At 43.9% G+C, this 16,697-nt stretch overlaps 1 protein-coding gene across 9 annotated transcripts in view; it reads right to left on the bottom strand.

Annotated features, from left to right (window-relative positions):
- The window catches only part of LOC134351828 (rho GTPase-activating protein 17-like), a 183,849-nt gene extending 169,676 nt beyond the window's left edge, over window positions 1–14,173 (bottom strand). For 3 of the 9 annotated variants that reach the window (XM_063058574.1, XM_063058582.1, XM_063058584.1), the window contains exon 1: window positions 13,933–14,168. In XM_063058574.1, the coding sequence (XP_062914644.1) occupies window positions 13,933–13,985 (53 nt within the window). In that variant the 5' untranslated portion in view covers window positions 13,986–14,168. Of the gene's footprint in view, window positions 1–2,886; window positions 2,960–13,932 lie in introns of those variants that run through there. The other 6 variants (XM_063058580.1, XM_063058583.1, XM_063058578.1 and 3 more) reach the window with 6 other exon arrangements.
- Window positions 14,174–16,697: the final 2,524 nt, after the last annotated feature.

Genomic DNA, 16,697 nt, shown 5'->3' with positions numbered 1-16,697 from the left:
GGACTTCCAAGTCTCTCTGCAGCTCAGATTTTTGGATTTTCTCCCCGTTTAGAAAATAATCTGCACATTTATTTCTACTATCGAAGTGCATGACCATGCATTTTCCAACACTGTATTTCATTTGCCACTTTCTTGCCCATTCTCCTAATCTGTCCAAGTCCTTCTGCAGCCTACCTGTTTCATCGACTCTGCCTGCCCCTCCACCAATCTTCTAACCATCTGTAAACTTGGAAATAAAGCCATTTATTCCATCATCTAAATCACTGACATACAGCATAAAAATCAGTCCCAACACCAACCCCTGCGGAGTTGTGAATATTGTTGTGACCTCAGCAAAGGCAGGTGCAGCAATTTTTATGGCTTAAAAATTGATGCAAGATGCTTAAGGATCGATGCAAGAAAAAGTTTGTGAACCCTTTGCAATTACCTGGTTTACTGCATTAATTATTCATAAAATGTGGTCTGATCTTCATCTAAGTCACAACAACAGACAAACACAATCTGCCGAAACTAATAACAAACAATTGTATGTTTCATGTATTTATTGAACATATTGTTTAATCATTCACAGTCCAGGCTAGAAAAAAGTATGCCAACCCTCGTATTTAATAACTGTTGAACCTCCTTGAGCAGCAATAACCTCCACCAAACGTTTACTGTCGCTGCTGATCAGACGTGCACAAAGGCAAGGGAGAATTTTAGACCATTCCTCCATACAAAATTGTTTCAGTTCATAAGTATTTCTGGGGCACTCTGCATGAATAGCCATCTTCAGGTTATGCCACAGCATCTCAATTGAGTAAAGGTCTTGACTCGGGCTTGGCCATTCCAAAACATGAATTTACTCCTTAAACCATTCTGCTGTTGATCTACTCGTGTTTCTGATCACTGAATTGTCGCATCATCCAACTTTCATTAAGCTTCAGGTGACGGACTGCTACCCTGACATTCACCTGTAAAATGTCTTAATACAATACTGATTTCATTATTCCCAACAATTGCAAGCTATCACAGCAAATCAGCCCCAAACCATGATGCTCCTTCCACCATGCTTCTCAGTTGAGATGAGGTTTTGGTGTTGGTGTACAGTGCCCTTTTCCCTCCAAACATTCAAAAGTCAAATTTAATGTCAGCGAAATGTATACAATATACACCCTGAAATACTTTTTCTTTGCAAACATTCATGAAAACAGAAAAGTGCCCCAAAGAATGAACGACAGTTAAAAGGTATGCATTTCTGCCAAAAAGTTTGGTCTCATCTGTCCACAGAACATTGTCTCAGAAGTGGTGTGGAACATCCAGGTGGTCTTTTGCAAACTTGAGACGTGCAGCAATGTCTTGTTGAAAAGCAGTGGTTTCCTCTGTGTTCTTCTTCCATGAACACCATTCTTGTTCAATGTTTTTCTTATAGTGGACACATGAACAGAGACTTTAGCAAGTTCTAGAGATTTCTGCATCTCTTTTGCTGTTACCCTTGGATTCTTTTTCACCTCCTTCGGCATTGCACATTATGCTCTTGGCATGATCTTTGCAAGATGCCCACTCCCAGGGAGAGTAGCAACAGTACTGAATTCCCTCCATTTGTAGACAATTTCTCTTACTGTGGACTAATGGACATTGAAATCTTTAGAAATGCTTTTGTAGCCTTGTCCAGTCATACATCTCTACAATTCTTCTTCTAAGGTCTTCTGAAAGTTAATCGAGGCATGGTGCACATAAACAGATCTTTCTTGATAAGAGCAGGCTGTCAGTAACCTGACTTTGTGCGTCTTTTTTTTTATATATAGGGCAGGGCACCTCAACAACTCACTCCTCCAATCTCATCTTAATGATTGGAACACCTGACTCCAAATAGCTTTTGTAGAAGGCTTTACCCCAGAGGGTTACATACTTTTTTGAACCTAGACTGTGATGGCGTACTCGGTATTGATGACAAGAAGTACAAATGTTTGTATGTTATTAGTTCAGGCTAATTGTGTTTGTCTATTATTGTGACATAGGTGAAGATCAGACTACATTTTATTAGCAATTAATGCAGCAAACCACATAATTGGAAAGAGTTCACGAACAACTTCTTATAACTGTAAATCCCATGGCCTGAATAGGATGGGTTACTGAAGAAGCTAAGTTGTAGAGGCATTGGCCAAAAGTTTCCAAGCATCAAAAGATTTGGAGCAGTGCTCTTTTTTGCACTGAAAAAATGAATATAGGTATAACATCAGAAACCATGTTGCAGGTACAATATTCACTGCACAAATGAAGAATGATCTGGGGAAAAAAATACAAAGTAATCTTACACTCACTCCTGATCACAGATTGCCCATCTTAAATTTGGTCTGCACTAGTTCCATAGAAGAACAATCCAGCTAGTCCTCATCTCTTGCCTTCACCATACAGCCAACAATTAATTTGGAATACTTATCCAGCTATCTTTTGAAGGCTTTCACTATAACCTTGCAGTGCCCAATTAAGTCCTACCAGCAAATGCTCACGGGTATCAGACCAGATTTGGCTCTGAGGATTCCCTGATCAAAGAGCGATATGAATGCTTGCCATTTGCATTCATACTTGGAAGTATGCGGAACTATATGATTGCTGGAAGGCGACCAGTATCTGAGAAATTGTAACGTGCCAATGGAACAACAATTTCCTCCTCATCATGTGAAATATAAGCAGTTGATACTGAGGGTGGGTGATGTGCAAAAGATCAGGCACACCTGTAGAGCTATTTATTTTCTCAAAAACAATGCAGGCATTAGTAATATTTTGATTTGTTGAGACTCAATGGAGAAAAGGCATGCTTGCAAATAAATATGCTGCCACAAAGTAAACATCATGGCTCTCTGCAAACTTTCCTGAAGATTTGAGGCTGAAAGATCTCCATACCTTTTGCTGCAGAATTTTGCTAGTTGATGAGTTCACATTGAAAACTGAATTTCACATCTGGGTCAGCTGAAAACTGGTCAGAGAATTATCAAGTTTTTTTTTTACATTTCCACTAAAGTCTGAGAAGTTCTGCTCAAATAATATCAAATTCAGTACAAAGGCCCGAGACACAAGTGATCAGTAAACACCTGTTGGCAGGTAGAAAGGCAAAAGATCTTGCTGCAGCTGGGAAAAGAACAGTTTCAATGTCATGTAAAAAGTCATGATTCAGCTGACAAGGTCAAATATTTCCCTTTCCGTCAATTCAAATATTCTGACATTCAGATACACATTACGAAAAAACAAGATTAGCAGGAAAAGACTTTTGTCTCCAGAAGCAACTGATTGAGCACTTCTGTTTGACCCTTTACAAAACTCACTCAATATACTTTTCTTCTACACATATTTGAAATTGACAATGGAGACAATGACATTCACATGTGAAGAACTAGCTCCTTTGCCAACCAGTTATAAGTTGTTCCTCTTGGTCACGATCTTACAGTAGATTCTGGTTAATGGGTCATCAGTTAATGTGCCATTGATTAATCAGGGGCAGCTGCTTATTTGGAACAGTGAAAGGAGGGAGAGAGAAACCGGGGAATTATAGGCCGGTTAGCCTAACGTCAGTGGTGGGGAAACTGCTGGAGTCAGTTATCAAGGATGTGATAACAGCACATTTGGAAAGCGGTGAAATGATCGGACAAAGTCAGCATGGATTTGTGAAAGGAAAATCATGTCTGACGAATCTCATAGAATTTTTTGAGGATGTAACTAGTAGAGTGGATAGGGGAGAACCAGTGGATATGGTATATTTGGATTTTCAAAAGGCTTTTGACAAGGTCCCACACAGATTAGTGTGCAAACTTAAAGCACACGGTATTGGGGGTAAGGTATTGGTGTGGGTGGAGAATTGGTTAGCAGACAGGAAGCAAAGAGTGGGAATAAACGGGACCTTTTCAGAATGGCAGGCGGTGACTAGTGGGGTACCGCAAGGCTCAGTGCTGGGACCCCAGTTGTTTACAATATATATTAATGACTTGGATGAGGGAATGAAATGCAGCACCTCCAAGTTTGCGGATGACACGAAGCTGGGTGGCAGTGTTAGCTGTGAGGAGGATGCTAAGAGGATGCAGGGTGACTTGGATAGGTTGGGTGAGTGGGCAAATTCATGCCAGATGCAATTTAATGTGGATAAATGTGAAGTTATCCACTTTGGTGGCAAAAATAGGAAAACAGATTATTATCTGAATGGTGGCCGATTAGGAAAAGGGGAGGTGCAACGAGACCTGGGTGTCATTATACACCAGTCATTGAAAGTGGGCATGCAGGTACAGCAGGCGGTGAAAAAGGCGAATGGTATGCTGGCATTTATAGCGAGAGGATTCGAGTACAGGAGCAGGGAGGTACTACTGCAGTTGTACAAGGCCTTGGTGAGACCACACCTGGAGTATTGTGTGCAGTTTTGGTCCCCTAATCTGAGGAAAGACATCCTTGCCTTAGAGGGAGTACAAAGAAGGTTCACCAGATTGATTCCTGGGATGGCAGGACTTTCATATGAAGAAAGACTGGATGAACTGGGCTTGTACTCGTTGGAATTTAGAAGATTGAGGGGGGATCTGATTGAAACGTATAAGATCGTAAAGGGATTGGACAGGCTAGATGCAGGAAGATTGTTCCCGATGTTGGGAAGTCCAGAACGAGGGGTCACAGTTTGAGGATAAAGGGGAAGCCTTTTAGGACCGAGATTAGGAAAAACTTCTTCACACAGAGAGTGGTGAATCTGTGGAATTCTCTGCCACAGGAAACAGTTGAGGCCAGTTCATTGGCTATATTTAAGAGGGAGTTAGATATGGCCCTTGTGGCTACGGGGGTCAGGGGGTATGGAGGGAAGGCTGGGGCGGGGTTCTGAGTTGGATGATCAGCCATGATCATAATAAATGGCGGTGCAGGCTCGAAGGGCCGAATGGCCTACTCCTGCACCTATTTTCTATGTTTCTATGTTTAAAAACAAACCGAGAAAATAGCCGGAATTCCCTTAGTTTATTTGGGACACTATGCCGCTTAATTGGGGAAGGCGACTGTTGCTGAATATTTTCTACTAGCGTCAGTTGCGTGCACGCCATGTAGCCACTAGACAGTACACCATGCTTGGAGCAGGCAGGTTTTAAAATGCATCACTTGCGTGCTTGTGTTTAAAAAGCAGTGATTTTTGTTACTGATAGTTGGCAAGTAATAAACAGTAAAACAATTCAGAATAGTTTTGCTCACTGCGGTTTCAAACATTCAGGCTTGGAGATGCCAGAAACGGCTGGGAGTGAAAATGAAACAATTTCACTACTTCAACAAATTGAACACCACAAAGAATTTGAAGGTATCAATAGTCATCTTCAATGTTACGCATAAAATGCAGATCTGAAGGATGCTATCATCCAAAACACTGTCAGAAGGCAGTCCACCATCTGCACTAGGTGTCTACACTGTTCATCTACGGTCAATCAAAAGAATGAATTCTTCTGTTGATAACTATTAGGAATGAATACACAGTTTTATAGTGCATTAGTGATTTTGGTAGTGCTCAAATTTATTCTGCATTTCATTGAAATACATAACTTGCGACACAGTTCATCTTTTTTTATACCTTTTTAAGTATTTCCATGAAGCTTGGGCTAAATGGGGCAGCTGCTTAATTGGACCAAAATGTACTGGTCCGGATGTGTCCCCAAGTAACCAGAATCCTATTAATGCTCTTGTCACTGATGGAGCAAATTCTGTTTTTCCCCATTTCAAATGCTCACTGATGAAATAATACCAGAATGCCATTAGTAGGCAAAATTAGAGCACATAGTATTGGGGGCAGGGTACTGACATGGATAGAAAATTGGTTGGCAGACAGGAAACAAAGAGTAGGGATTAGCGGGTCCCTTTCAGAATGGCAGGCGGTGACTAGTGGGGTACCGCAAGGCTCGGTGCTGGGACCGCAGCTACTTACAATATACATTAATGATTTAGATGAAGGGATTAAAAGTAACATTAGCAAATTTGCAGATGACACAAAGCTGGGTGGCAGTGTGAAATGTCCGGAGTATGTTGAGATAATGCAGGATGACCTGGACAGGTTGGGTGAGTGGGCAGATGCAGTTTAATGTGGATAAATGTGAGGTTATCCACTTTGGTGGCAGGAACAGGAAGGCAGATTACTATTTGAATGGTGTCAAGTTAGGAAAAGGGGAAGTACAACGAGATCTGGGTGTCCTTGCTCATCAGTCACTGAAAGTAAGCATGCAGGTACAGCAGGCAATGAAGCTAATGGCATGTTGGCCTTCATAACAAGGGGGAGTTGAGTATAGGAGCAAAGAGATCCTTCTGCAGTTGTACAGGGCCCTGGTGAGACCACACCTGGAGTACTGTGTACAGTTTTGGTCTCCAAATTTGAGGAAGGACATTCTTGCTATTGAGGGAGTGCAGCGGAGGTTCACGAGGTTAATTCCCGGGATGGCGGGACTGTCATATGTTGAAAGATTGGAGCAACTGGGCTTGTATACACTGGAATTTAGAAGGATGAGAGGGGATCTGATTAAAACATATAAGATTATTAAGGGATTGGACATGCTAGAGGCAGGAAACATGTTCCCGATGTTGGGGGAGTCCAGAACCAGAGGCCCCAATTTGAGAATAAGGGGTAGGCCATTTAGAACGGAGTTGAGGAAAAACTTTTTCACCCAGAGAGTTGTGGATCTGTGGAATGCTCTGCCTCAGAAGGCAGTGGAGGCCAATTCTCTGGATGCTTTCAAGAAAGAGTTAGATAGAGCTCTTAATGATAGCGAAGTCAAGGGATATGGGGAGAAGGCAGGAACGGGGTACTGATTGTGGATGATCAGCCATGATCACAGTAAATGGCAGTGCTGGCTCAAAGGGCCGAATGGCCTACTCCTGCACCTATTGTCTATTAACCCCAAATCTTTGTGAATCTCGAGCATCTGTCATACCATAAGAAAAACTGAAGCTGTCTGTGGCTTCAGAAGTGCATAAAATTTCTCGCCACATCTTTCAGCTGACACAATTTGTTATCTTCCAAACATTGCACAATTGTATATAAATAGCTATATAAATCAAACCTATCAATTAATGATTCGGGGCTTCCATAAGACATACCCTTTATCATTTACTCAGAAGCAGTCTCCTAAAATCACACTGGGCAGGAGGTGTCCTCGTAATCATTAAAACAGTCTTGGTAGCTTATATCTGTGACGTGTTCTGATTCTTCCAGATCATTCTAAAATTTGATTTGCCACACAGAAAGTTGTCATCCAAAAAAAAATCAGTGTTTTTTGTGTACACAGCTATTCTACCAATCTATTAAAACTGAAAGATCATACTGCAATTTGAGAGGGAGAAGAATGAGTCAGATGTATTAGTGTCACAATGGAATAAAGGGAATTACAGAAGCATGAGAGAGGAGCTTGCCCAGGTGGATTGGAGGGGGATGCTGGTGGAGATGATGGTAGAGCAGATATAGCTTAAGTTTCTGGGAATAGTTCACGTGGCTCAGGATAGATATGTCCCACAGAGGAAGTTCTCAAATGGCAGGGGTAGGCAACCGTGGCTGACAAGGGAAGTTAATGACTGCATAAAAGCAAAAGAAAGGGCATACAATGTAGCAAAAGTGACTGGGAAGTTGGATGATCGGGAAATTTTTAACTCCAACAAAAGGCAACTAAAAAGCCATAAGGAGAGAAAAGATGAAATATGAGGGCAAACTAGCCAATAATATAAAACAGGATACTAAAAGATTTTTCAGTTAAATGAAGAGTAAAAGGAAGGTCAGAGTTGATACTGGACCACTGGAAAATGATGCTGGTGAGGTAGTAATGGGGAACAAAAAAAATGGCAGATGAACTTAATAAGTACTTTCTACCAGTCTTCATTGTGGAAGACATTAGCAGTATGTCAGAGGTCCATGAGTGTCAGGGAGCAGGAGTGAGTGCCATTGCTATTATAAAGGAAAAAGTGCCAGGCAAACTGAAAGGTCTTAAGGTGGATAAGTCACCTGGACCAGATGGACTACCTCCTAGTGCTAAAAGAGGTTGCTGAAGGGATAGCAGAATCATTGGTCATGATCTTTCAAGATTCACTTGATTCTTGCATGGTCCAGAGGACTGGAAAATTGCAAATGTCACTCCACTCTTTAAGGGAGGAAGACAAAAGGAAGGAAATTATAGGCCAGTTAGCCTAACCCCTGTGTTTGGGAAAGTGTTGGAGTGTTTTATTAGGGATGAGCTTTCTGGGTACTTGGAGACTAATGATTTAAGTCAAAGTCAGTCAAAGGGAAATCCTGTCTGACAAATCTGTTAAGAGATTTTCAAGGAAGTAACAAGCAGGGTGGACAAAGGAGAGGCAGTGGATGTCATTTACTTGAATTTTCAGAAGGCATTTGCTAAGGTGCCACACGAGGCTGCTTAACAAGATAAAATCCTATGGCATTACAGGAGAGATACTGGCATGGATAGAGAAATGGCTGACAGGCAGGAGGCAGTAAGTGGGAATAAAGGAGGCCTTTTCCAGTTGGCTGCCAGTGACTAGTGGTGTTCCTCAGGGGTCAGCATTGGGACCGCTATTTTTCATATTGTTTGTCAATAATTAGATAACAGAATTGATGGCTTTGTGGCAAAGTTTGCAGATGATACAAAGGTAGGTGGAGGGGTGCTAAGGAAGCAATGTGATTGCAGAACGACTTAGACAAACTGTAAGAATGGGCAAAAGAGTGACAGATGGAATACAGAGTTGGGAAACGTATGATAATGCATTTTGGTAAAAAGAATGAAAGAGCAGATGATTATCTAAAGTCAAACATCAGAGGTGCAGAGGGAATTAGGAGTCCTCATGGAAGACTCCCAGAAGGTTAATTTACTGGTGCAGTCTGTGGTCAAGCAGGCAAATGCAATGTTGGCATTCATTTCAAGGGAAATAGAATATAAAAGCACAGAGATAATGCTGAGGCTTTATAAGACACTTGTCAGGCTGAAATTGGAGTACTGTCAACAGTTTTGGGCCCCAGATCTCAGAAAGAATCGGAGAGAGTCTAAAGAAGTTTTCACGAGGATGCTTTCAGGAATGAAAGGGTTAACATATGAGGAGCGTTTGGCAGCCTGTACTCACCGGAATTTAGAAGATTGTGTGGGGATCGCATTGAAAACTACCGAATGTTGAAAAGACTAGATAAAGTTGATGTGGAGAGGATGTTTCCTATGGTGGAGGTGTCCAGAACTAGAGGGCACAGCCTCAAAATTAAGGGGTGACCCTTTAGAACAGAGGTAAGGAGGAACTTTTTTTTAGCCAGAGGAGTGAATCTGTGGAATGCTCTGCCACAGAAGCTGTGGAGGGCAAGACTGTGGGTATATTTAAAATGGAAATTGATAGTTTTCTGATCAGTCAGGGCACCAAAGGTTATGGCGAAAAGGCAGATGTATGGAATTGAGTGGGATCTGGGATCAGCCATGATGAAGACTCAGTGGACTGAATGACCTAATTTTGCTTCTATGTCTTATGGTCTTACGATTATTTCTTTAAGTTACCTCCACGCAAATGCACAAAGCTTAATCAGATTGTGGATGACATAAAATTAAGAGATGTGGTTGCCAGTGAAAAAAGTTTTCAGAGATTACTGGCGATCTTGATCAGTTAGGAAAGTGAGCCAAGGAATAGCAAATGGATTTCAATACAGACAAGTGCGAGATGATGCATTTTGGTAAGTCAAACCTGCGCAGGACTGATAAATTGAATGGTTGGACACTGGGGAGTGCCATGGAACAGAGCTACTGGGGAGTACAAGTGGATAGTTCATTGAAAGTCACGCCACAGGTAGACATGGAGATGAAAAGAGCACTAAGCACACTGGCCTTCAGTTAAAGCATTGCGTGTAAGAGTTGGGACATTATGTTGCAGTTGTGTAAGTCATTGGTAAGAGTGCACTTAGAAAACTGGGCACACTTTTAGTCATCCCTTTTTGAGAATTACATGATGACATGGGAAAAAAAGTGGGGAAAAGATTTTAAAATTTTACCAAGTCGAGTCAGAGAGCACAACACTTTAGAATAGGGCTTTGGGACCTTCTAGTCCATGCCAAGTACTTATCCAAACTTCTCAAATGTTGCAATCGAACCTGCACTCACCACTTCTGCTGGCAAGCTCATTCCACACTCTCACTACCCCCAGTGAAGAAGCTCTCCCTGAGGTTCCACTTCCACCTTTCAACAAGCCGTTGCCTGTTTGGGGGTGAGTGAGCATGAGATTTAAATCATAAGTGGGGTATTTTGGAGCATTTCACAAGGTTAGAGATATCACTATTTTATCAGCCTATAAAAGTGGAGCAGCCATAGTGTGAGTAGGCCAGTGTTGGAGTGGAGAGCATGAGGCTTTGGCAATAAGAGTTGGAAGCTAAAGTAAGCTGTTGGTAAATTTCCTTCTTTAGTGCCTAATTGAGATTAGCAAATATTTGATCCAGGGTCAGTTGTGTCTTTTTCATGTCAGATGTGGGATGTATCAGTCTCCCTGAAAACTACATCTGTGTCAAGAGCATCCAGCTGTGACCATCCCCTCAGTGACAGGTTCATCACTCTCAATACTACTGGGCAGGGCTGAGCAGTGTGATCAGGTCTCTGGCTCTGTGGCTCAAAAGGGAAGGGGGGGAAGGTGGGGGGGTGGGGAAGAGGAGTACAGTTTGTTGGGGAGTAGACAAGAGATTCTGTGGATGTGAAAGAGATACCCAAATGGTGTGTTGTCTCCCAGATGCCAGAGTCAGATACATCGCCAATTGGGTGCACAGCATTCTAAAGGGGGACAGTGAGCAACCTGAAGTTGTGGTACATACTTGTAGCAATGACGTGGGTAAGAAAAGGAATGAAGTCAAGAAGAGAGATACGTAGGAAGCTCACAGGCAGTACCTCAAGGGTACTGCATTACAGCCTGTGCTGCAAGCCAGTGAGGGCAAGAATAGGATGATGTGGCATATAAATGGATGAATTGGTGTGGGGCAGGATTTCAAATTAGTCTCTTGGGATTTCACATTGGGATCTCATCTGGGGAAGGCATGACCTTAAAGGACAGGTTACACATGAACGTGAGGGGGCTCAATATCCTTGCGGGCAGATATGCTAGAGCTGTTGGGGAGGGTTTAAATTTTGGGGATGAAAACCAGAGTGATGGGTCAGAGGATGCTGTAGTTGGTTAGATGCAATGTTAGGACACTGTGAGAAAGGATAGGCAGTTGATAAGGCAAAGCTGCAGTCAATGGTAGTGTGTCTATTTTAATACACAAAATATCAGGAAGAAGGGTGATAAACCTAGAGCATGGGTCAGGACATGCAAATATGAAGTTGTGGCCATTACAGCTGTCACAAGGGCATGAATGGCTGCTGGATGTTCCATGGTTTAGATGCTTCAAAAAGAACATAGAGGGAGGTAAAAGAGGTGGAGGAGTTGTATTGCTAACAGTGGATATTATCACAGCTGCAAAAATGGAGGATGTCATGGAGGGATGGATTGGCTATTGAGTCAATGTAGGTGGAAATTAGAAACAAGGAGGGAGAAATCATTCTAAAATTCTATATAGTATTCTATATAACCCCCAACAGCAGACACCAAGGAACAGATCAGGAGGCAGATTTTGGAGAAATGCAAAAATAACATGAGAAGCCCTCAGTGAGTAGGGCTAAGGAAATCACTAAGGCATTATAATGTTCTGTATCTCTATCAAATCTCCCCTGACAACTTCATGCTCCTAGGAATAAAGTCCGAACCTATTGAACCTTCCTCTAAAACGCATGCCCCTGAGACTTGAGACATCCTTATAAATTTTCTCTATACTCTCAATCTTATTGACATATTTCCTATAGGTACATAGGTGATCAAACCTGCACACAATACTCCAAATTAACTTCACCAATGTCTTATACAACTTCAACAAAACATCCCAACTCCTGTACCCAATACTTTGATTTATGAAGGGCAATGTCTCAAAACTTTCTTTACAACCCTAGCTATCCTTCAAGGAATTCTGGATCTGTATTCCCAGATCTATTTGTTCTACTGCACTGCTCAGTACCTCACTGTGCAAGGCCGACACTGATTTATTCTGCCAAATGCAACACCTTGCACTTGTCTGCATTAAATTCCATCTGCCATTTTCCCACATCCCACAGCAAGCCGTAATAGCCTTCCTTGCTGTCCACTACACCCCCAATCATGGTGTTATCTGCAAATACGTTGATCCAGTTTACCACATTATTATCCAAATTAGTGACATAGATGACAAACAACAATGGACCTAGCACTGATCCCTGCAGCACTCCACTAGTCACAGGCTTCCAGTCAGAGGCAACCATCTACAACCACTGAGCAAAGCCAATGTTGAGCCCAATTTACTACCTCATCCTGAATGCCAAGTGACTGAACCCTGTCAAAAGCCTTGCTAAAGTCCATGTAGACAAGATCCACTGCCTTTCCTTCATCAACTTTCCTAGTAACTTCCTCGAAAAACTATCAGACTCAAACTAACTCATCTTGAATTGCTCAAAGCTGCAATTCAAGATGAGGTAGCAAACTGGCATAAACATTAGCTTTGCAGAAGAAACAAGAGTTGTTGTAGATGGCTGCAACTCCGATACTAGTGGTGTGCCAAAGGTATCGGTGCTCAGTCCATTGCTGCCAGGATAATCAAGGACACAACCCACCCAGCCAACACACTTTTCATCCCTCTTCCCTCCGGGAGAAGGCTCAGGAGCTTGAAGACTCGTACGGCCAGATTTGGGAACAGCTTCTTTCCAACTGTGATAAGACTGCTGAATGGATCCTAACTCGGATCTGGGCCGTACCCTCCAAATATCCAGACCTGCCCCTCGGTTTTTTTGCACTATCTTACTTTCCATTTTTCTATTTTCTATTTATGATTTATAATTTAACTTAATATTTACTAAATTGTACTATTTTTAATATTTAATATTTGTAATCCAGGGAGCGGAAAGCACAGAATCAAATATCGCTGTGATGATTGTACCTTCTAGTATCACTTGTTTGGCGACAATAAAGTATAGAGTACAAAGTATCAACGATCTGAATGATAATGTGGAAAAGTGGATCAGAAAATTGGTGAATGAACACCAGATTGTGGGTGTAGCGAACAGCAAGGAAGAGAATCAGAGTTGGAAAAATGGCAGATGGAATTTAATGTAGACAAGTGTGAGGTATTGCACATTGGGAGGATCCACCAGGGTTGGTCGTAAACAATCAGCGACAGGGCATTGAGGAGGGCGGTAAACAGAGGGATCTTAGAATACAGTTCCACAATTCATTTCTACACATATACCCTAACTGGACAAGCTCTCCATGCTGTCACAGGAAGACAGGAAAATAAAGTCGGGCAGAACACAGATGGGAGGGTAGGAGGGGGAGGGGAGTTAGGAGGGAAGAACACCGGGGAAAGAACGGGAGGGGAGAGGATGGTTGAGACAGAGGGCGCCACCAAGGGAAAGATGGGCAGGATGGTGAACACCAGGGAAGGCAAGGGTAGAGGAGGGCGAGGGGAGATGGAGAGAACACCTGGGAGCGAAGGGGAGGGGGAACGGGAGGGGGAACGGGAGGGGGAGGGGGCAGGGGGGAGGGGGGGGAGGGGGAGGGGGGAGGGGGAGGGGGGGAGGGGGAGGGGGGAACGGGAGGGGGAGGGGGGGGAGGGGGAGGGGGAGGGGGGAGGGGGAGGGGGGAACGGGAGGGGGAGGGGGGAACGGGAGCGGGAGGGGGAACACCGGAGAGCGGAGGGGAGGAGGAACGGAGGGGAGGGAAGGAGGAACGCCGGAGGGCAGAGGGAAGGCAAGGGGAGGGGAGGGGAGGGAAGGGAAGGGAAGGGAAGGGGAGGGAGAACACCGGGGAGCGGAGGGGGAACACTGGGGAGAGAATACGGGGAGTGGAGGAATTTCCGGGGCTACCCACTGAGCACCACCGAATCCCAACACCCACCTGCCCACGGTCTGGTTTGCCAGCTGCCGCATCCGATTGAACTGCTTCTTCATAATGCTTTCTGCTTGTGGCGGCGCCAAAGCCGAGCTCAGAGAGTGGCCGCGCTCAGGCCCCGGGCTGCTGTACACACCATGGCCCAGGGACCCCCGTCCCCGCTTGGCGCACAGATCGACCGCTCCCAACCGGGCCTGCACTCACAGGGATCGGCCGCGCATCGCTCGGCGGAAGTAGTTCCGCGCTGCACTTCCGCCCCTGGTAAGCCGTGGGCGTAGATGAGAGAAGTCGGCGCCTGACCCTGATCTCGGCCTTCTCCCGCCGCTGCGAGGAGAAATCACGGGGGCTGGTATCCCCAATTCCGCTCTGCCATAAGATGATCACTTCCCAGTAGTGAATCGGGTTTGTTATCACTGACGTATGTGGTGAGATTTGTTTTGCAGCATCCGTGTACAGCAAAGAGATTTAAAAAACTCAGTTACAAAAGAAACAAGTAGTTCAAATAGTGTTCATGAGTTTATGAACCATTCAGAAATTTGATTGCGGAGCGGGAAGAAGCTGGTCCTGAATCACTAGGTGTGGACCTACAGGTTCTTGGACCTTCCCCCATGGTGTAATGCAAAAGGGGTAAAGCACCAAATGGTGAGGGTCTTTAATGATGAATTCGCCTTCTTGAGGCACCGCCTCTTAAAGAAGCCTTCGATGGCATGTTGCGCCGGGGTTGAAACTGGTTGTGTTTTAAACACTGCAGCTTTGAGCAATCCTGTGCTTTTGGAGTCTTTTTTACCAGCCTGTGATTCAACCAGTCAAAATGCTGGCTGCAGTACAAGTTTGCAGAGTGTTTGCTGACATACCAAATCTCAGTCCCCTAATGAAGTAGACCTGTTGTCATGCCTGTGGCTACTGGATTGCTGCATGGATTAGTGCTGGGTATGTTGTTTGTCGTCTTTGTCAATGATCTGGATGATAATGTGGACTGGATCAGCAAATTTGCAGATGACACCAAGGTTGGGAATGTAGTGGATAGCAAGGAAGACTATCAAAGCTTGCAGCAGGATCTGGGTCAGCTTGAAAAATGGACTGAAAAATTGCAGATGAAATTCAGGCAAGTGCAAGGTGTGGCATTACAGTAGTGCCAACCGGGTAGGTCTTATACAGTGAACAGTAGGGCACTGAGGAGTGTGATACAACAAAGGGATCTGGTATTGCAGGTTCATAATTCATTGAAAGTGGTGGCGCAGTTAGGGTTGTAAAGCAAGCTTTTGGAACACTGGCCTTCATAAATAAAAGTATTGAGTTCAGGAGATGCGATGTTATGTTGAAGTTGTATAAGATGTTGGTGAGGCCTAATTTGGAGAAGTGTGTGCAGTTTTGGTCATCTACCTGCAGGAAAGATGTAAACAAGAACATAGAAATTTACATTACATTATAGGCCCTTCAGCCCACAATATTGTGCCGACAATGTAACCTACTCTAGAGCCTACCTAGAATTTCCCTAACGCATAGCCCTCTATTTTTCTAAGCTCCATGTACCTATCTAAGAGGCTCTTAAAAAAAATCCTACTGTATCTGCTTCCACCACGATCGCCAGCAGTGCATTCCACACACCCATATTACCCCTGATATCCACTTGGTATCTATTTCCAAGCACCTTAAAACTGTGCCCCCTCGTGTTAGCCATGTCAGCCTCAGGAAAAAGCCTCCAGCTATCCACACGATCGTTGCCTCTCAGCATCTTACACACCTCTATCAGGTCACCTCTCATCCTCCGTCGCTCCAAGGAGAAAAGGCCAAGTTCACTCAACCTATTCTCATAAAGTATGCCCTCCAATCCAGGCAACATCCTTGTAAATCTCCTCTGCACCCTTTCTATGGTTTCCACGTCCTTCCTGTAGTGAGGAGACCAGAACTGAACACAGTACTCCCAAGTGGTGTCTGACCAAGGTCCTATATAGCTGTAACATCACCTCACAGCTCTTGAACTCAGTCCCACGGCTGATGAATGACAACACGCCATACGCCTTCTTGACAACACTGTTAACCTGCGCAGCAGCTTTGAGTGTCCTATCGACACGGACCCCAAGATCTCTCAGATCCTCCACACTGACAATAGTTTTACCATTAATACTATATTCTGCCATCATATTTGACCTACCAAAATGAACCACTTCACACTTATCTGGATTGAACTCCATCTGCCACTTTTCAGCCCAGTTCTGCATCCTATCAATGTCCTGCTGTAACCTCTAACAACCCTCCAGACTATCCACAACACCCCCAACCTTTGTGTCATCAGCAAACTTACTAAACTACCCTTATACTTCTTCATCCAGATCACTTATAAAAATAACAAAGAGAAGGGGTCCCAGAACAGATCCTTGAGTCACACCCTGGTCACCGACCTCCATGCAGAATATGACCCATCTACAACCACCCTTTGCCTTCTGTGGGCAAGCCAGTTCTGGATCCATAAAGCAAGGTCTGCTTGGATCCCATACCTCCTTACTTTCTCAATAAGCCTTGAGTGGGGAGCCTCATCTGTCTTACTGAAATCCATAAACACTGCATCCACTGCTCTACCTTCATCAATGTGTATTGTTACATCCTCAAAGAATTCAATCAGGCTCGTAAGGCATGACCTGCCCTTGACAAAGCCATGCTGACTACCCCTAATCAGATTATGTCTCTCCAAATGCTTATATATCATGCCTCTCAGGATCTTCTTCAGCAACTTGCCCACCACTGAAGTCAGACTCACTGGTCTATAATTT

Source organism: Mobula hypostoma, chromosome 9, assembly GCF_963921235.1.
Source record: "Mobula hypostoma chromosome 9, sMobHyp1.1, whole genome shotgun sequence".
NCBI classification, from domain to species: domain Eukaryota; kingdom Metazoa; phylum Chordata; class Chondrichthyes; order Myliobatiformes; family Myliobatidae; genus Mobula; species Mobula hypostoma.
This window is presented reverse-complemented; position numbering and strand designations above follow the sequence as displayed.